Here is a 19,753-nt window from a genome sequence, read left to right as displayed (position 1 = left end):
TGTGCACAAACACTGATTACTGTTATGTTTGGATTGTTTGTTGTGTACCAGATCGTAGTAACTTTTAACCTCTAATTGAGGTGATGCGGGCTGGATCTTGACAAATCGTGTTCCTTCCAGAGATTTGGGAAGCTGAAGCTCAGCGGGGTCTATGTCTAAGTTTTGTGGAGCTTTAGGATGGTGGATTTTAGTACGGCTTCTGCATAGGTTGACAGTTCGACAAGATTGAGCAAACTTCCATCGGAATACTTGAGAAGATACTGTAGAAGATACTGTAGAAGATACTGTAGAAGCCAGAGTTAGAGGTGGCATACCCAACATCCGGTTAACAGAGGCTACATCTGTAAGATCGTTAAGAGGATATACCATAGTGCAAGGCTGCAGTTCCTGTTGCAGTTCCGGCTGCAGTTCCGGTTGCAGTTCCGGTTGTTCTACAGCTGGCTCCTCCACGTGACACTGTTGTAATGATTCTAGATCTTTTCCTCGAACTTCCTCTTGGAGGTTTTTTATATCCTTCAACCCTCCTGATGGCGAGGTTCTGGAGAGGGATTTAGTCCAGCGTTTATTCTTAAGTCTGTACTCCAGTATAGTGTTAGCCTGGCCCAGGGAGTAGTTACACCGCGACATCAGCAACACTCAACAATATACCACAAACACAAAGCGAACTGTTTCAGTCGAGAAAGAGCCTCTTCTCGGTCGTTTAACTAGCAATAACTATCACAAATCTGTAGCAGGAAATGGAACACTGTGGCCTGAATGAGCGATTATCTGGACCTTTACAATTATATAACAACAATTAGTAATTGTATAAGGAGGTGTCTTCAACACAAATGTTATCGGGTGCAGTTTAAAATTATTATATGTTGATAACAACTGTACCATCATCGAGTGTAGATAATATAATGAGTTGGCTCAGTAAAACACATAGTTCTGGTTAAGTGCACGGATTATGAAGTCATCTAATGTTACAGTTGTAGAAGGTAGAATAATGGTATTCAACAAGGTCCAAATCCGGTTAAATGTTAAAAGGATAAAATTATCACACTTGTTTACTGAGAAATATCAATGAGAAACATCTTCTCAGACAGCTGCTATCATTACTATTGCTAAAATATCGTCCGTCCCCAGGAGGTCCTGCCCCATAACTTCGTGCCCCGTCTTAGAGCATTGTTAAAATGTTAAGGTTGAGGATTACATTTAGAGTATGCGTTAGGGTTTATGGTCATTGGAACCAGAGTAAGGCCAACACCACTGGTACTGAACCGGGACACAAATACAATACTCTTTAGTAAAATGTACTAGAAGAATGGTGTAACTGGGGCTACAAATCTAGGGGCACATGGTCCTGGGGCAAAACGATGTGAGCCGTTATTATCAGCAGCATGGTATGTACTGGTAGTATGATCCTCATCAAAAACAATGATTAACTCACCGAATATAGGACTTAATGAAGAAGAGTAAAATATGTAATGTGTAGTAGACAAAGTCTACAATATAATGTAAGCTAATCTAATCAGAGGGCACATCATTACACACATTATCTGTTATGTGCTATGATGTTTTGTTTGTACAAGTGACGTTTCTGTGTAGTTCATAACAGTTTGATGCAGCTGTCTGGTATTATGCGACTGTTTTAGAGCAATATTTGGTACATCCGTGTGTACACAAGGCAGTGCAGTGAGATGTTTTGTTTAGTATGTATGTCGTGTTAGTTTAGTTTTGTGTTGAAATCATATGTTTTGAACTATCCTTATACCATATTATATTATAGGCTTTATATAATATCGTCACAATATATCTGGTTTCCCTATATCGGCTATTGACTAGATCATAGTGTTGTCGTTTAGTGTTGATATTAATTTCACACGTTTGATATGCGGCGAACCCGTCTATAAAATTTGCAAGGGCTTCACTTTGACACTTTTTAGTTTAAATTCAGTTTTAAATTGCACTGCCGAAAAACGCTGGCCTTGAAATTTCGAGCTTTTCTAGCGCAATTCTTTATTCTATCACGATTTCTATATATATATATATAATATAATAGTCGGAAGAGGTTTGAAACAACAAGGGTAAATTTAAAAGGGATATTATGTTACTGTACGAAGAGAAGCTCAGTTGTGAACAGTAGTTCACGTGGCATGTCGCAGAATTGAATATTTTTAGGACTGTCAATTTTACCATGAATTATAAAGTTCGGCAAATTGCGAAATCTTTCTCGAACCATTCTTGTCATGATCTATTATAAATGGCGAAATTGGCGAAAACCTGGAATTTTCAAATAAATGGTGAATGGCAATGACACCCAAAAACAAGCTCAAAATTTAACGTAAGCGTTTAGCTCAAGTGAGATAATTTGACAGTATAATTGCAAGACGTGTATACACGTTAAATGCATAACAGTAGGGCTAATCAGATGCTCATTTCTACCTCGTTTCTGTCCGATACTGCTGTTTAGAACGTTTTTTTTTCTAAGATTTGCGTTTTATATTAATTCAGTACATTTTGTTCCATTGAGCTACACATGTACAACTACACATGTACATGCATCCAGCATTTCAACATCATTTAAGTAAAAATGACAGTTCATTCTCCTAATGATATACATTGAACATAACATGTCCCAGATAATATAGATTAAACAATTAAGTGAACAATTTAGAGGCCAACTGTTTGATGTGACGGAAGCTAGCGCAGAATTAACAGAACAGCAAACGTGATGACAGGCTACAGTGTACAGCCTGCAGTGTAGTTTTTGATACGCGGCTACAGTTCTGTTTCAGCGGTGTGTAGTTTGCTCTCTGTTCCTTTAGTGAAAGCTCTGTGCTTGTTTATTGATGTATTTTTAAGACCAGTTTTTATGGGAGGGGAATAATACCTGTCTGTTATCTATATCGTAAGAATAATTATCTATCAAAATGTATCTAATTATATTGACTGACATTGTTGATTGAATGATATTGGATTACAAAATATATACTGTTTGATAAAAGTAATTATCCAGCGATTTAATTTATTGCTCCACCAAAACCAAGAGCTAAGAGCCTCTAATCTCTATACACAATACATCTATTATATACAATACATCTATACACCAACATTAGGAGCTTAATACAATATACCAATGACATGCTGTCAGGTCCCAATAACAGCTGATGCCCATATATGGAATAATCACACGTTCATTATTGAACTTTCTGTTGCACATAGTCATCATAGGTTTAGCTGTGGGACTTTGCTTACATTATCATATCGCATAACTTTGTTGTGTATTATAATGCTTCTTCAGTATCTTCACGGTGCATCGCTTGCCGCTTGTATTGGTAACAATTAGCGTTTTGATGCACAATGTCACCGTAGGAAATCGTTTCTATGATTTCAATACACAGGTATTTAATTACTTCCGTGAACGTTGATGGAATTTTAATTGTCTTCTTATATCAATAATATGCTTTGACAATCATCAGCAGCCAATTTTCGATTACAGCTTTACAGTACGATTTATTTTATAAAGGAGTAAGACTAAGAGATATCATGCAAATTCCTATTCTTCACTACTTTCGAGAGTTGCTACTTTAGTACTTTTTGCTGACGATTTCGTTCTGTTTATGTCTGATTGGGGTCTGGACTCTACGGCGTAAGACTCTACGGCGTGAGGCTCTATGGCGGGTACGGTTAAGGTTAGGGTTTGGGTTAGGCTGTTAGGGTAAGGGTTAGGGTAAGGGTCAGGGTTAGGGTTAGGGTTAGGGTTAGGGTTAGGGTTAGGGTTAGGGTTAGGGTTAGGGTTAGGGTTAAAGTCTCACGCCGTAGAGTCTTACGCCGTAGAGTCCCGGGCCCGTCTGATTTCGGTTTATAATAGGACTCAAGTTGGTAGTTGAGTTTTATGTTTTATGTATCCGATCTACGAGTATAACGTTATATTGTTGCCAGGATGACGATCTTCAATGTTCTGACGGTGGGCAGGGAAGGGATTGGCAAATCCACATTTATTGACATTCATACCAATGATGACGGTAAGAACTTTACAATAACAAACTACAAAAGAACTATAATCTGCTATACGAATATAATGCAAAACTTATTTAAAATTATCCTTAAATAATGACCCAACTCGAAAGCTCTACATCTAGCTCAAAGTTAGTTATTATTAGTGATGGCATGATGGTATCAAACATTTTCTTCATACATACAACCAATTCAGGGACCTACAACGACATGTCGATATCGACAGTGGATGGAGATGACTACAATGTGAAATATTTCGAGTATGAGCTCAAACACAGCGTAGATCAGTACAAGAACAAAGATCTCATTCTCTGTTGTTTTGCTGTCAATGATGTTGATTCTTACAACAAACTCGACAGCGAATACATTGCTGAGGTAAGCAATCGGATCATGTCTTATTATCAATGAAAAACAAAATATTTGATGATTAATCTAGTAATGACTGATCACATAGTTTATATAATGCTTATTTTGAAATTCAAAAATATTTATCATGTTGATTTTTCAAACGTACGAATCTCAGGCGCGACGTGAAGCTAAAGGGGTGCCTTTATTAGCAGTTGGAACAAAATGTGATCTGAGAGATGATCCTAACAGAGAAGACATGGTTAGCGTGGAGCAAGGAGTAGAAATGGCTATCAAGGTTAGTTATTCCAAACTATACAGCTTATAATAATTGTAAACGATCATAGATCATGAGTGCGAGCAGCTGTCATGTGTCAAACAAAAGATGTTCTGTTATTAAGAAACATAGGCTTGTCAAAATCCATAATTTGCTAACTTGATACGTTGTGCTGACTGTACTGAATACTGATACAAAACATTCCCCATTCCCCAGGTTGGTGCCACTGCCTATTTGGAAGTGTCCACAAAGGAGAACTTAAACCTGAACCAGCTGCAAGATGAGATAGTCAAGATTATCCTTCACACGAAACCTCAGAAGACAAGCAACTTCTCATTCGGAATCGTCAAGTTCCTTCTCGGTCGATGATGGGACGGTTCTTATATATCAAGTTCGCATAATACAGGCAATGAAACTGTTTTAACCTCCCAAAGCTCGTGGGAGAAGATTTAAGTACAATTTTAGTGGTCTACGATGCATGAACTTTTCATACTTATACTCATGGCAACTTTCATTTTGGATAGATATTAAATAACGTTACATTATATTTGCACTTACCTAGTTACCTCGGTCTACAATAAACTCGTTTTTGTACCAATGATTCTTAAACATTGCTAAGCTTATTCTAAAACACTTACAGTCTTGTTTTGTGGGCTACGAATCTGTTTTCCTGTTTAACATAAGCTGTAATAGAAGGGTTATTTAGTTATTCAGATGGTATATCTTGAACGGAAAGAAAAATAGTTCAACCTAAGAAGTTTATACCTGAGATACTGAATATGTTACTTTTCAGGAGATCATAATTACTGTTAGATATTGTGTTGTTTGTACGACTAAAAGGAACTGCAATGAAACGGATAAATGATAATATATTGAAAGTATAAAGAGAGTAGTACTATCACTTTAAAATGAGAAAACAGCAGTGAAAAACATAAAGATTCCGATAGATTAATAAATATTCTGACAGAATCATAACGTTCTTCACTGAGTCACTTAGCGAACTAGACTGGACATTAAACGCACTTGATATGCAAATAAAATGGATAGTTAATCCTTATAATAAATAAAACTTAAAGACGAAATCGTCGTGAAAATTTTAAAAAGTACCGTCATAAATAAGACACAAAAATACGATATAAAATATTCTGTCAAGTGTCAGATCAACTGAACACAAAACAAACAACCCTATCTCTTCTTAAACCCATACTTCTTCCGTTCATAAAACAAGTCAGTCTTTGAACTGCCCAAATTAACAATCTTAGGACACCCGTCTCTGTCTTTCTCCTGGATAGTGCACTCCTTGCAGTAGTAGGCATCAGACACTCCTGGTCCTCCACAGATGGTACAACGTCCCTGGTGGAATGTCGCGGGGGTTATAAGATGCAGACTTAAGGGGCCATTGCAGATAGTTCACTCACAAATACTACAGTATTTCTGATGTAACTTTGTTACTACAAAAAGACGCACGTTTTAGATAATGGCATGGACCATGACCATGAACAAACCTGGTATGAGCCGTAGTTACACTCGTCACAGATACGTACTAGTGAGCAGGGACGCACATACGAGTCACAGATAACACACCGTCCATCACCTGGGAGGATTATTTTATATACTTATTTAAAAGTTTAAAAGTCATTTAAGTATGAAGTTTGCAACTATTCTCTCAGTTGTCAATTTACTGAGTTGGTTTACCACCCACAATAGTTTCATTCGACAACAATAATATATTATTATATATATACCACTTATCTACTCACATTTCTCACAGAGTCTGCCAATGGCGACCCCCGGCTGTTTCCTACACATGATCAGATCAGGGTGATGTTTTGCCATATTCTGAGGATTTATTGGTCAGTACTCAGTTTTAACTGGAGCAGAACAGTCGCTCTGAGTCGATTTCTAAAATCTTGATTATATGGTAAATGGTCGAATTTCTATTTTCTAAAAACCGTGATAATTCATGGTAGCTATTGCTCAATAACAACGCATTTATTATTCGGAACCCGTTAAAAAAAGTACAAAAATTCCCATTATAAACTTTCTTGGAAATATGATACACCTAGAAATCTAACATGATAGAATAAATCTATTTAGGTTCTAGTCTTCAATACTCAAATACCAATAATTTAAACCTTAATAATTAAACCATCATGCTCAACTATACCTACAACTATACTAACAACTATACTAACCCAACTATACTAACAAAAATGATCTGCAAAAGGATTTTTTAAATGTGTCTGAAATATAATTCTATAATTAACATATCTTCAAAACTTCCCTGTAAACAGGATCTTTTATGTTAGATCTGTAATTGGTTAATATATTTAAAAGCAAGTTTGTAGATGAAATAATACAAATTTTAAAAATATCAAACATGGCAACTGCAGCCATAAGAAATTGTTCACATATTGCGTAAGCAGACTTTGGGAGGGGGTAAAAGAGGTGAAGTTAACACAGCTGTACACTTTCTTCACAATAGCTATGTATAAAACGACTCAAATTACCGGTGCCGAGGGAGGGTATAAAATGCTCAAAATATGGCTTACGTGTCAATAGACAATATATGAACGAGTCCAAATAACATGTCTTATTGCTTTAGATTTAATTTAACGATATCATTTAAAAGAGTACAAAAACAAGTAAGGCAATATAAAACTTCTTTAAAAATAACCAAATCAGTACAACTATTGAACTAAGTGTCAAAATTTATCATCTTAAAGATGATGTCAAAAAATATTTGTATGCAAAGACCAATAAAGCTTGATGATAAAGAAAATATGTTATGTATGATAAAGAGAATAATAAAATTAGGGCAAAGTGCAAAAAACCGATACGATCTAAATTAAAATCTAGAAAATCTAGAAAATCAAAAAACTCTAATTTACATAGTTATAAAATTCTAAATGGCACATTGAAAACAACGAATATGCTTGTAACTTATAATTTTTTAAACATTTTGCATAGCATTTTTCGTGATATATTATATTATATTATATAATATAACTCTAATTTCTAGTTTTACTCAACAATTCTCTAACGGGGCTCCCTTTTCCACAAAACAGTATAGCTTACTCGTGATTTTTCTGGAAAGACTTCATGAAGTCACCAAGGTAGTTGACACTCTCCATAGTAACCGCATTGTAAAGTGAAGCCCGGATACCACCCACAGAACGATGCCCCTTTACTCCTTCTATTTTAAGATCAGCTGCCTTCTTCACAAACTCAGCCTCCAGATCTTTGGAAGCTAGCTTGAAAGTGACATTCATCCTGGAACGGGCATCTTTGTCAATCTTGCAGGCGTAGAAACCATTGCTATCATCGATTATATCATAGATTGCACTGGACTTCTGACGAGAGAGCTCAGAGTATCTCTTCAATCCTCCGTTCTTCATGAGATGTTTCAGCACGAGATTGGTGACATACAGTGAGAACACATTGGGGGTGTTCAGACACGAGTTAGCAGCATCCTGAAGTTTGAAATCCCAGACTTTGGGAACCTGGTGAAGCCTATCAGCGGAGATCAGATCCTCCCTTATAATCAGCACTCCTAACCCAGCTGGTGCCACGTTCTTCTGTACCCCCGCAAATATAGCCCCATACTTTTGGACATCTACAGCACGGGACAGGAAGTTAGATGACATGTCACACACGATAGTGCTGTCAGTTTTGAGAATGTGGGGGAACTCGATACCGTTAACTGTTTCGTTGTCACAGTAAAATACGTACTTTGCTCCTGGTGTAAACTTCATGCTCTCTTCTAGAGGAACTCCTGGATTAGTGATGCATGTTAGCAACTTAGTGGGCATTTTTAGAGGGTAAAATTAATGGGAACTTGAAGAATTTTCTCATCACTTAGCAGTTAGTATCAAGGTGCTGGTACAATCTAAATATTCGCACGACCATCTCAATTTTCCATAAATATAAAAGTATAAAATAAGCACTATTTTCAAATCTCCCACCACAAAACTAACCTGTAAAGTCTGCAGGGATTGGCACAACGTAGTTAACATTAGCATACTTCTCAGCCTCCTTAGCAGCACCTTTACTCCAAGTTCCAGTAACAACGTAGTCCAGAACATCATCTTTACTGGTTATCAAGTTAAGAGGAATGGAAGAGAACAGTCCAGTTGCACCCCCAGCTAACCACAGAATTCTGTAGTTGTCAGGGATTTCTAGGATTTCTCTCAGGTTAACATTGCTTTCGTTCATAAGAGCAGTGAATTCTGGACTCCTGTGACTTATCTCAATGACACTGATGCCGGAACCTGCAAAGTTGAAGAACTCTGACTGAATTTGTTCCTTGACTTCATCAGGAACTTTCGCAGGACCAGCATTGAAAAGATGAACCATGTTTCTAAAACTGAGAGATTTTCGTTATATACAAGGCCAAGGGAAATAACATTTGACTTCTCAACTTCTCAAGCAAGTACATGGAAGGAAAAAACTCTTTATGACAAATAAATTTCACAAATTGTAGTTCTCAATTAACTTATAGATTTGAAGTAATAGGCAATAGCTTATAATAGCTCGAATTACAAACACCTTGTCGTTTTTGTCAAATTTCATTCATCAATTTTAGATTCCATCAAAATTTAGTACATAAATCAATTCTCAATTTCTTTAACATTCACAAAAATTGAATCCTACTACCTCCATGAAGGATAAAAACAGAAGCACTCAGCTAAATTAACAAAATTAGAACCATAACATACAAGCTCAAGTCAATTCATTGCTTAACATTTGGCAAGCAGTATTCTGAAAATTCTTAATGTTACTATACCCTAATAGAGTAAAAGGAGATCTATCCAAACAGCTCAATGTACAATCTTTTGAAACTTCAAAACATAAACGTAACTCCTTGAGATCTTTCACATGTCTTGAGTAGAAGCAAACAAACATAAGTCTATATCAAATATCTCCTACAAAGCACTTTCAATTTCTGATGAAAGATTTGGGAGGTTATTGGTGTGTTGGGTTCATAGAATGGGTTCATAGCTATTTTTATGTAAAGTTCGTACACATCCTGAGGAAAAGTGCTTGTTTTTAGTGTCAGTATCGTATCAAGATTATTTACTTTTAAATCACATTGGGTGAATAAAATCAAAACAAGCAGGATTGTGCTGGTACACCAGAATTTAGAATTACAAAGCACCAAGACAGGTCCCAAAAATTTAATAAGGCAAGATCTTACCTGGAAAAATTGCCTGATACTATCCTCATTCTTCACGTCATGTAGTATGATAAACTTTTGTCTACCAGCAGTTACAAAAGCTGAGACGTTCCAATCGTTGAACTTGTCCACTATCTGTAAATAGTTAGAATAAAAGAATTTTTACTGAGTGCAAGGTGATCAGAAACTTTATAGTAAACTTCAGAACAATGAACATATTGGTAAACTATGTCCTGGAACTCTGTGTATCATTTAATATATTTAACAGTTTTAAATTTCATAATATGAATGATAGGTACTAACCTTTAGATACATGTTATTAGTAGTCCACATGTGCTCATCTATCATATCTAGGGACGCATGTGCCACAAACTGACACAAGTCTCTGTAGTCATCTTTCTTATTCTGGCTATCACGACTGGAAAAAGATGATTATAAATGCCCAAAAAGGGAAAAACAGTATTAGACTCGACTGAACTGTCTTCAAGATGTTCATTATTTGTATTTTTGTCACTAAATTAAAAATACGCCATATTAGTTAACTTAACAAAGGCAAACCCTGATTTACCGTGCCCTAATTTACCTGGGTAATTTTGTTTACTGCAACAACCACAGTAAATCTTGGTTTGGCAGTAACAAGAAACTGAATAATATGTAACTAAAAGTCAAATCTACCTGCTGTGTTCCTGCTCATATATCGGGTTGTCTTGGTGTCCAATGATGACAAAATAGTAATTACCTGACATATCCTGAACAATAAAGTAAAGTAAAGTAAAGTAAAATTTATGACATCAAATCATCACACATGTCTACAAAATGTCATCGCACTATGTGAAAAAATATAATGTCAATGACACAATGTGTCATGCACATAGCCATTATGTTATTTAGGTTTATTTAAATAATAGACAACTCTGATAGTGTAATTTATGATATTTTCTTATTATATTGGTGTATTCATAATAAATTTAATGTGGCATTAAAGGCCAAGGCCCTTGACAAAAGATCTTAAATCTTGTAGGGGTCTTCTTCGGCATTTAAAGGGAACATTAGCCATTTATTTATTCTGAAAGTTGCACTGAAGTGTGAAAGTTTACTGAATTAAAGACTGTGATGGTAAAAGCAGTCAGCTCAATTTAAATGATAAGTGGCACTTAATTAAGGCATTCAATTGGTTACAAGAACAGAAAACACAAATCACTAGGGGATGACATTAACATTTATAATGGTCTACCTAGTTCCTCTTTCACACAAAGAGAGTAGAAGTCAGAAGAAAAACGTTCTAAGATAATAAAAGGGGTACAAACTCAGCTTTGTACAGCTATTGTACAAAAAGAACCCTCCCCCTGTCCATGTCCCCCAGTAACGTAATTTTTAAATGGTTTTATGGTTTCACAGTACACTCCTATGCACATGGACTGACACTAATGACTAAGAGCACATTTATGTTGCAATTCAGGTCCTTTTACCAGGGCCCTCCTCGTTTAACCCTGAATAACAGGTTTCATAATCGTTTAAAAGGGATAAAAGGCACATAATAAAGTAAAACGACATAGTTAAGAAGCTATTTTATGACTTTATGATTACAGTAAAAACTTTATACACCAGGCCCCTCTTTAGCTAGTAAATCAATATAACAGGCTAATTTTTCCCCCAAAACTGTTAGTCAGCCATGTCGATTATCTAACCAATGTTATCATATAGCATGTAAATACATTGTACATAGCAGAAACAACAACATCCAGCTGGGACACCGCACGAACAACGAGAGTGTCTGAGTAGAAGCCGGTAAGTACGTTAGTATGTTTGTTGTTGGTTTCGTGATTTCATTGTATACTTCCTGAGAGGATGATTTCTTAGAGATTAATAGTTGTTTTAGCTCAGGTTGTTTGTATATGAGCCGAGCCTGCTAGTATTTTAGTGTAGCAGTAAGGACTAAGGAATAGACAGTGTTTGAGACGAGCCTGCTAGCGTAGCAGTTTGAGAAACCTTCTTGACACAGTTAGCTCTGAGAGAGCGAAGTAGTATTGCGAATACTCACGACATTTCAACACCCCCAACGAGATCTTAGAAAGTTCGAGGAACTTACCACATCACATCGGGATCAGTTACATTAAATTATTAGTAAAGGAATGACCAAGTTTATTGATTGATATAGATTTAAAGTACCCACAAATATCAACAGTTAACACTCACACAAAACATTCACTTCACATCTGTGAAAGTTTCTAGAGTTGTAGAGTCTGTAGAGTAGTTGTTATTTAACCTATTTCCTTATTAACACCTTTTATCCCAAGCGTTTTAATTATTACTCTGGTTACCCTCGTTACCCTAATATAAGTATATAACAGTGGTAGCAGAAGAAGAAAAGATCCAAAATGGGGAACGATAGAGTACCGGCACTAGGAGAAGCAACAATATACTCAGACTGGAAAAGGCGGGTTTGCATGTGGCAAAAAGCTAGTTCAATCGCCACAAAGCATCTTGCACCCATACTTGTTACCCATATGACTGGAGAGCTAGATCTGTGAATTTTAGGCATACCCACTCAACAGCGGCAAATTTTGCGCATTATGAGCCCCTGTTAAATAGTGGGTCTGGCAATCAGAATGGTGGGTCTACACTCTAGAAGAGTGGGTCTGGCAAATAGAATGGTGGGTCTTTGCCTTAGAAAAGTGGGTCTGGCAACCAGAATGGTGGGTCTTCACTCTAAAAGAGTGGGTCTGGCAACTCAAATGGTGGGTCTGAAAAACTCATCGGATTTTCGCTTCCCGGGAACATGATTTTTTCTGAAAATTTTTGTCTGTAAATCTATCAAATATGTTTTTTTAAAACCTTAAGCTAAACTCGCTGAAGAAACAGGAGTAGAATATCTAATAAAAGAATTGGACACACAATTCGCCCAAGATCAGACCCTGAAATATCATGACGCAGTCAGTGATTTTATCAAATATGTACGGCCAGCGGGTATGAGTATTGAAGAATACTGTCGGGAATTCGATCACAGATTAAGGCGCCTTCGTGAGGCATCAACGTTAGAAGAAGGAATAGATCTCATGGATAGCACTCTGTTGGGATGGGGGGGGGGGGTAATGACTACCAATGGAGACTTTTGGGGACTAATGGGGACTAAAAATCTAGAGGTCAACTCGTTGACGTAATTCACCATTTGTCCCCATAAGTCCCCAGAATTTTTGACAGTTATTTATGGTTTTCAAGTTAGTTTAATAACCTGAGGTACTCTAACAGCCCTCAAGTAGCTCCCAAGAAGTCAGGAATGTCCAGTGACCATTTATAAATATTCTAGACTTCAGTCTTGAGAAGTTTACGATCTGGTCTGGAGAAGCCAGATTTTTTGAAATCTAAATGGGGACTAATGGAGACTTTTGGGGACTAATGGGGACTAAAAATCATGGGGAATTGACGTAATTCCCCAAGTCCCCAAAAGTAGTCATTACCCCCCCCCCCCCCCCCCCCCCCCCCCCCCGTTGGGATACTTCTTACTCGAAAACTCTGTAATCAGTGATGATCAAAAAACTGCACAAGTTATTTGGAAAGAAGCAGATTCAACTGGATCAGAAGTCACAGTGTGAAAGCAGTAATAGTAAAAGTTCACAAACGCTGACTTTTACCCCAGCAGCTGACCCTAAAGCCCTAAGATTAAGGAGGAGCCTATCTTCTATAGCAAGAAGAATAGTAGCGATACGGAGTATAGCGGCGAATGTTCTCCAAGATCGAGACACACCACTAGTGAAGAAGAATCAGACAGCGCAACAGCATTCTACGGTTCTAGAGGAGGTGGCTATCAATATAACAGAGGAAGAGATAGCTACAATCAACGTGGGACAAGTCGTGGGCGTTATGATAAGAAGGATTTTTGGGGGAGAGGAAAGTACCCTGATAAAAGCAGAAACCAATCTCACCAGTACAAACCGAAGAGTATATACAATGTTATGTTTGTGGAGTTGCAGGCCACATGGCACGGGACTGTAGGAAGGGCTCAACACAAAACAGGAGTTACTTTCAATCGTTTGTAAACATATTATATGCCAAGATGACTGCTTAAGAGAAACCTACAAAGGTGCTTTACTGGACTCTGGTGCATCAGCAACTGTGTGTGGAAAGCTGTGGCTCGAAACATTTGAGAAGTCCCTGACTGATAAGCAGAAGTCAGACATGGTGACAGAAAAGTGCTTTCAGACCTTCAGATTTGGGAACGGTGCACCCACAATAGCGAAAATGAGAGAGAATTTGCCAGTAACTCTATGTGGAAAGAAAATTGGAATTTGGACGTTTGTAGTTGAGAATGATGTACCCAGTACCTCTTTTACTGGCAAGAGCGACAATGAAAAAGATGAGCTGCAATACTGATTTCAGCAAAGATGAGTTATGTGTTTTCGGGAAGAGAGAGAAACTCAGTATCACTGGTTCAGGTCACATGATTGTACTTTTCGGCAACAGAAGAGAGCCCGTGGAAACAAAGATGATCAAGGATGATAACCCATAGTTAACCTTATTATCCTTTGAAAACTCGGAGCACCCAAAGAAATTTGCACAGCATCTACACCGCTACTTTGCACACGCATCCTGTTCCAAGATACAAGAAGTAGTAATGGGATTCGCATCATCAAAGAAAGAAGAGATATGCAAGAATCTGGAAGAAATCGAGCATTCATGTGATCACTGCTTGAAACGCAAAAGTAAACAAATTCCGCACAGGAAGACTGCACTGCCGCCAGGAAAACATTTCAACGACCGTGTTGCTATGGATCTAAAGCAATTGAGTACAGGGGAGATAATACTTCACATGATTGATACTGTTACACGTTACACAGCGGCTACTAAGGTAAAGAACAAAACTGCCGAAGAAATCATCACCCAAATTTTCATATCTTGGATTGCCATCTTTGGTAGACCTGTGGAGGGGGAGTTCGCCCTAGTTTTTTTTGTGAAATTTGATTTTGAGATAGCCAGTTGACCAACAAACTAAGGCCTGTGACCGAACTTTTGAGTCTGGTCACCCTCAAAAGTTCGGTCACATGCCTTAGTTTGTTGGTATATCTCGAAATCAAATTTCACAAGGTTGGGCCATTGTTAGCCCCAAGCGTGGGCCATTGTTAGCCCAAAGCGTTTTGGTCCCTTATTCCTGCCACTCAGCATTGCCTACTGTAAAGTAGAAATTTTTCTGAGACAATAGAGAAACTGACCTTGTCTCACTAAATTCAACCACTTGCCATAATAAAAATACTAACAACCAAATAAAGTTTTAAAAAATAATTATATACAAATAAAGTTTTTTTAAATAATTATATACAATCACCAAAGAATATTTCCTCAAGTTTACTTCTAGTTAACTAATTCGTGGTTTATGCTCATTTTATTTATGATTAAAGAAATGAAATGAAATGAGGTATTTATATCCCGCTCATATGATTAACCAACAACACAAGGAAGGTGGTTAACCATGTCAGAGCGGCTGACTGTGAGTGATGTGAGCAAATGTGTAAAAGTGAACTAAAGTATAACTCATCATATAAGGCAAAGACAAAATTAAAACATCTTTTATTGTAAACCACACTAAACTAAATAGAGGCAGAAACCATACAATACATGTAGGTATAATAAAGGTAAGTACAGTGACATAATCAATCAAGAAAGAAACAGATCCTAGAAAGTAAGAGATCAAGACATAAAAAAAGACAAAAAAAAAGGAATTTTTTTGTTTTTTTATTTGATTATGTATCAGAAATGGTAAAGTAAACCAATAATTTGCAGTAGGTAGCATCATTTGATATCATAAAATATCATCAGCCAGAGCATGTACTATCTGTCTTTCATTTAAGCCAAAAACAATCTGGGATCCAGAAATTGGGTCATTCAAAAGCTCTAGGCGAAGCGAATGGCATGGATTTATATCTTTATTTGTACAAAAGTACAAAAGAGTTGTACACCAAAATCTCTTTTGTTGTACAGCTGAAAATTCCTGGTACCCAGTTAAAGATTAGATTGAAGAATACGTATCTAAACATGTTATTCAGAAGTTAATAACCATACTTGGTGCTTGAAATGAAATGAAATGAAATGAAATGAAAGTTCATCGCATTTACCGCTTCAAATATCAACAACCAATATTATGGAAAATAAAAATTGCCGTTGTTGGCTCATAACTCAGTCATTTTTTGTCCAAGATGAGATTTGTGTGGCCAGCAAGTATAAGTAGTGATCTTTGGAAGACAATATTGTTGCAGTCAAAATATTTTACGGTCCAATCAAGCAGGGCGTGGCTATGTTGATTATTTAATAGTGCAGACTGAGCCTGGTAAAATCCATCCTTCGCTTATGGGGCTTGTACTGTGACTATAGAATGATTACCATACCCAGATGCACGGTTTCTTCGGTTGCAACATCGGCACACTTGTCCACGTACGCAAGCAATAATACCGAAAATGCCGATCAAAAATACAAAAAAGGGTGGAAAAACAAAACTTTGAAACAGATAGTAGAACATCCCATATTCATCATCTAGAGGATTATCCCCTCTCCTAAAATCTGGAAACCAGGCTGCTTCTTGAGGAAGTCCAGTAGGATAGATCTCTGTTGTGGAAAGACGAAAAGTTAATAAAATATCAACTAATATAGTAAGACAATCTACTATGAAATGAAAAAGGAATAACTTTTTATAGTAACAAAATTCACCATTAATCTTTTACTCTTAATTGCTGAAGTGTTTAATAAAACTTTTGAATGCATACTGCCTTAAATTTGGATCTTACAAATTATATAATACTTTTTTGAAAACAGATAACATTGCTTCTTTGTCTGAGTTTCAAACGAAATCTCAGGTGCAATGCAATACATATTACCTGTTAAAGTTTCGAAAATGCAGTTAATAAGAATTGTAGTTGGGAGTTCAAAATAATTGTACTTACTGTCGAAGCAGTATTCGTTTGTACTGTTTGCAAGGCCAATTTCTTCAAAACCTTTGTCAGGAACAAACCAATGTGTCTTAACTGCATCATGATCCATCACGTCAACCCTCAACTGAAATTTAAGGTCACCTTTGAAAGTTTGAAAACAAACAATTTCAAAAAATAATGACGTCAAGGCCAGAAAATAATAAACCTGACAAGGCAAGAAATATCTGTCAGCTAATACAAAATTAGAATCAACAAGACTGCCTCTTATCAATCAGCTATAAATAGGACACAAAAGGTTATCTGCCTTTTTTCATCTTACCATCGTTTTAAGATGACAAATTTGGCATACTTGTTCAATATTTATTCTTTATATACTTATATTTATTTATGCTTTTGCCATACTCGATAGCACAATTATTGTGAATGTTATCAAAAAACTTGCCCCTCATTTTGTACCAAACTATTTGCTTTTGCTAAACACATTTGTTTCTATCACGTCTCCTCGCGCAACAACAAGCACAAAGTAGCCTGGCTCAAGTATCAACAAAGTGACTGAAAATTGTAATAACATTAAATCTAAAAAGTAAAAACTAACTTGATTGAATTAAGAAAGACCTAATATTGTGAAATTTCATTCTATGTTAATATTTTTATTTTTGTTTAGGGCGAGAAATTGTGTTATGATATCGTTATTATCTTGACAATCTTGGAGCTTAAGATTTGAAATTTGCATTCCTTGTATTCCTTTCTTGACATTAACTTTTTTAAATAATTTGCCTCGGGCTCAGTGAGGAATTTTAGAATTGAATTTTGGTGGTTATTAACCTGCATCTTTTTTGTTGCTTTTTTTTAATATGAATCAGATTAGGCTAAGTACTTTTTCGACTAATGCAATGGATCAAAACTAGTATATTATATGTGACAGTATTAACAGAAAATGCATTAAATAACATAGCTTTGCATGTACACAAGAAACATTTGGCAACATCATGTAAAGGACTATTCTGGCATATTGTAGTCATACATAGTTATTGGTTAACGTCAATCAAGATACAGTTGTCATATCATAGCAAAAATGAGATTATTTAACTTGCCCTAGTGAAAATGATCCTTGCACCATATTCAGACTCAAATTCAGCAAACGCCAGACACGTGAATTTTCCAATAGAAATCTGGTCCTTGATTGTTGTGCATGTTACACTACTAGCAGGTAAATTGACTGTTCTAGCACATTCATGTTCTTTAGTGTCCCCAAGGTTTCCTTTAACAGTAACATACAACCGTCTCCAATACCATCTCCCAAAATATTTCTGATCAGGGTGATCTTTTAACTTTATTGTGATCCTGTATTCTGTATCTGGGGTAATGCAACTTAGGTTCAGTAGATTTGAAATGACACAATTCAATATAACTTAAAAAGTAAACCAAAGTTAAGTAAAATTTAAGACATCACCTCATCTAAAAGTCTAAAGGTAAAGCTCAACAAATCAGTATATTGTATCCATAAAAGGTTGACTGACTAAAATAGAACCGAGGGTATGTAAAGAGCCATGATCCATCTGTCGACATAAATGTGTGATTTTTTAATAAAATAATTACAAAATTGTAAAATTTACTTGCACATACCATGATCAGACAGACAAATGTTGAAAAGAAATAGTAGTATTACAACAACTTCTACATTCATTGTTCCATTCACTGATAATTGTCAAATATTAATATCCATTCACTGGCAATGTTAATTGTTAACAACCATAAGATTGGTAATAAGATAGTACACAGTATTAATCACTTATTATAATGACGACGCTTAGCCTAAACTAATGAATTCAAAGATAAATAAAAATTCCAAAGCAGAAGTAAAAGTTATTTTTTAAATATTTCATTAACTGACTTGTATTCTAAATGTTTAAATTTCATAAATAGATAGTCCATAATGACTTGTTTCATGTTGTAGCACTGCTGCGCACGAGTGCAATGACAGGGGGTCACAACGTGATACAAATAATTCCACGTTGGCATAAGAACATTTTAGTCAAGCGCATAACAACATATTGTCAAACTTGTCATATCTTGTCATAAATTGTCGTATATTTTCATATATTGTCAAATTCTGTCGTGTATTGTCAAATACTGTCAAATATTGTTAAATATTGTCAAATATTGTTTTAAATATTGTCGTATATTGTCAACAATTGTCGTATATTGTCATATATTGTCAACTATTGTCGTATATTGTCATAATACAGTGGGCCGAAAGTCAGTACCCATACGTTGGCCTTTATAGCTCAGTCACTGAGTGCCCAATTTAAATACTTCTTTCTGGTATGACTTAGTACCACCACTGGTTCGAGGAATTTGTCAACTCGAAAAATATTCGCGTTCATTTTTTTCAAATGGAGGTTAATTTTCACATTTATTTGATAGTTTAGATAGTCGGATCAAGCTAAATGTTATTGAATTGTGTTTGGCCATTCGAATTACGTTTGTCCTGAAAGAATTAGAACTGTAGCTTCTCAGATGACCGAGATATGAAGCATAACGAGTTTATTCATTACGTGTGATCAGGTAGTTCAAGGGGGCTATATTTATGAGTCGCATTTGAACTTGATTTCTCTTGGAGAATTTCTCTTTAGACTCTTAACTTGCGAACAAATTGAAGCAGCAAACTTTAGGCTAGAAACTTTATTGAATTGAAATAATCATTCCACGTAACAACGTCTTCTTCAGTTCTGTAATAAAATTGTTAAACATGTGTAAAAATTAACGACGGAAAGAAATTTAAAATAACATTAAAACAAAAACAGAGAAATAAAATTTACGAAATATGACCCAAAAATGTAATTGCAAAAAATGTCAAAACAACAAAAAATATACGACAAGAAGAAATGTAAGCTAATACAACTAAATACTGTACTACTCATGATACTAAACTAATTAGTAAACGTAAAACTGGTTGTTCAGAATTCACAGTTCATGTGTAAAAACTAATGATAAAATCAGCACTTAAGCAACGATAACTCGGTTGTCATGGTT

The 19,753-nt window shown here is 36.0% G+C and overlaps 5 protein-coding genes and 1 long non-coding RNA gene across 8 annotated transcripts in view; 2 read left to right on the top strand and 4 right to left on the bottom strand.

The window, feature by feature from the left end:
* Positions 1-19,753, top strand: part of LOC134816726 (arginine and glutamate-rich protein 1-A-like) — a 1,122,901-nt gene that overhangs the window by 72,869 nt on the left and 1,030,279 nt on the right. The window lies entirely within an intron of this gene.
* Positions 1-19,753, bottom strand: part of LOC134816734 (PHD finger-like domain-containing protein 5A) — a 121,052-nt gene that overhangs the window by 17,308 nt on the left and 83,991 nt on the right. Inside the window, exons 2-4 of one of the 3 annotated variants that reach the window (XM_063825716.1) lie at positions 6,385-6,465; positions 6,130-6,218; positions 5,487-5,977 (exon numbers count right to left, since the gene is read on the bottom strand). The exons of 1 other annotated variant lie outside the window; for it this stretch is intronic. In XM_063825716.1, the coding sequence (XP_063681786.1) occupies positions 5,810-5,977; positions 6,130-6,218; positions 6,385-6,460 (333 nt within the window). In that variant the 5' untranslated portion in view covers positions 6,461-6,465 and the 3' untranslated portion in view covers positions 5,487-5,809. Of the gene's footprint in view, positions 1-5,486; positions 5,978-6,129; positions 6,219-6,384; positions 6,466-19,753 lie in introns of those variants that run through there. One more of the 3 variants, XM_063825715.1, reaches the window with a different exon arrangement.
* On the top strand, positions 3,877-5,281 carry LOC134816731 (uncharacterized). Its single transcript, XM_063825713.1, has 4 exons — positions 3,877-4,010; positions 4,199-4,377; positions 4,526-4,645; positions 4,841-5,281. The coding sequence occupies exons 1-4, from the start codon at positions 3,929-3,931 to the stop codon at positions 4,991-4,993; spliced, it is 534 nt and encodes a 177-aa protein (XP_063681783.1). The 5' UTR covers positions 3,877-3,928; the 3' UTR covers positions 4,994-5,281.
* Positions 7,425-9,044, bottom strand: LOC134817092 (probable phosphoserine aminotransferase). The gene is made up of 2 exons (XM_063826197.1): positions 8,602-9,044; positions 7,425-8,399 (listed from the first exon to the last, which is right to left on the bottom strand). Exons 1-2 carry the CDS (start codon positions 8,978-8,980, stop codon positions 7,699-7,701), a joined length of 1,080 nt encoding a protein of 359 aa, XP_063682267.1. The 5' UTR covers positions 8,981-9,044; the 3' UTR covers positions 7,425-7,698.
* On the bottom strand, positions 9,174-10,553 carry LOC134817093 (trafficking protein particle complex subunit 2-like). The gene is made up of 4 exons (XM_063826198.1): positions 10,476-10,553; positions 10,104-10,218; positions 9,822-9,935; positions 9,174-9,653 (listed from the first exon to the last, which is right to left on the bottom strand). The coding sequence occupies exons 1-4, from the start codon at positions 10,544-10,546 to the stop codon at positions 9,534-9,536; spliced, it is 420 nt and encodes a 139-aa protein (XP_063682268.1). The 5' UTR covers positions 10,547-10,553; the 3' UTR covers positions 9,174-9,533.
* On the bottom strand, positions 15,207-17,999 carry LOC134816828 (uncharacterized). Its single transcript, XR_010160448.1, has 3 exons — positions 17,812-17,999; positions 16,730-16,841; positions 15,207-16,394 (listed from the first exon to the last, which is right to left on the bottom strand). It is a non-coding gene; the product is annotated as an uncharacterized LOC134816828 (long non-coding RNA).

Source organism: Bolinopsis microptera, chromosome 6, assembly GCF_026151205.1.
Source record: "Bolinopsis microptera isolate Bmic1 chromosome 6, MBARI_Bmic_1.0, whole genome shotgun sequence".
In the NCBI taxonomy this organism is placed as follows: Eukaryota; Metazoa; Ctenophora; class Tentaculata; order Lobata; family Bolinopsidae; genus Bolinopsis; species Bolinopsis microptera.
This window is presented reverse-complemented; position numbering and strand designations above follow the sequence as displayed.

Coding starts and splice junctions, on each gene's coding strand:
- LOC134816731 (XM_063825713.1), top strand. CDS start 3,929: ATGACGATCTTCAATGTTCTGACGGTGGGCAGGGAAGGGATTGGCAAA. Junction 4,378..4,525: donor ACAGCGAATACATTGCTGAG/GTAAGCAATCGG, acceptor TACGAATCTCAG/GCGCGACGTGAAGCTAAAGG. Junction 4,646..4,840: donor GAGTAGAAATGGCTATCAAG/GTTAGTTATTCC, acceptor CCCATTCCCCAG/GTTGGTGCCACTGCCTATTT.
- LOC134817092 (XM_063826197.1), bottom strand. CDS start 8,980: ATGGTTCATCTTTTCAATGCTGGTCCTGCGAAAGTTCCTGATGAAGTC. Junction 8,400..8,601: donor AATCCCTGCAGACTTTACAG/GTTAGTTTTGTG, acceptor TCACTAATCCAG/GAGTTCCTCTAGAAGAGAGC.
- LOC134817093 (XM_063826198.1), bottom strand. CDS start 10,546: ATGTCAGGTAATTACTATTTTGTCATCATTGGACACCAAGACAACCCG. Junction 10,219..10,475: donor TATGAGCAGGAACACAGCAG/GTAGATTTGACT, acceptor ATCTTTTTCCAG/TCGTGATAGCCAGAATAAGA. Junction 9,936..10,103: donor CTAATAACATGTATCTAAAG/GTTAGTACCTAT, acceptor AACTATTTACAG/ATAGTGGACAAGTTCAACGA.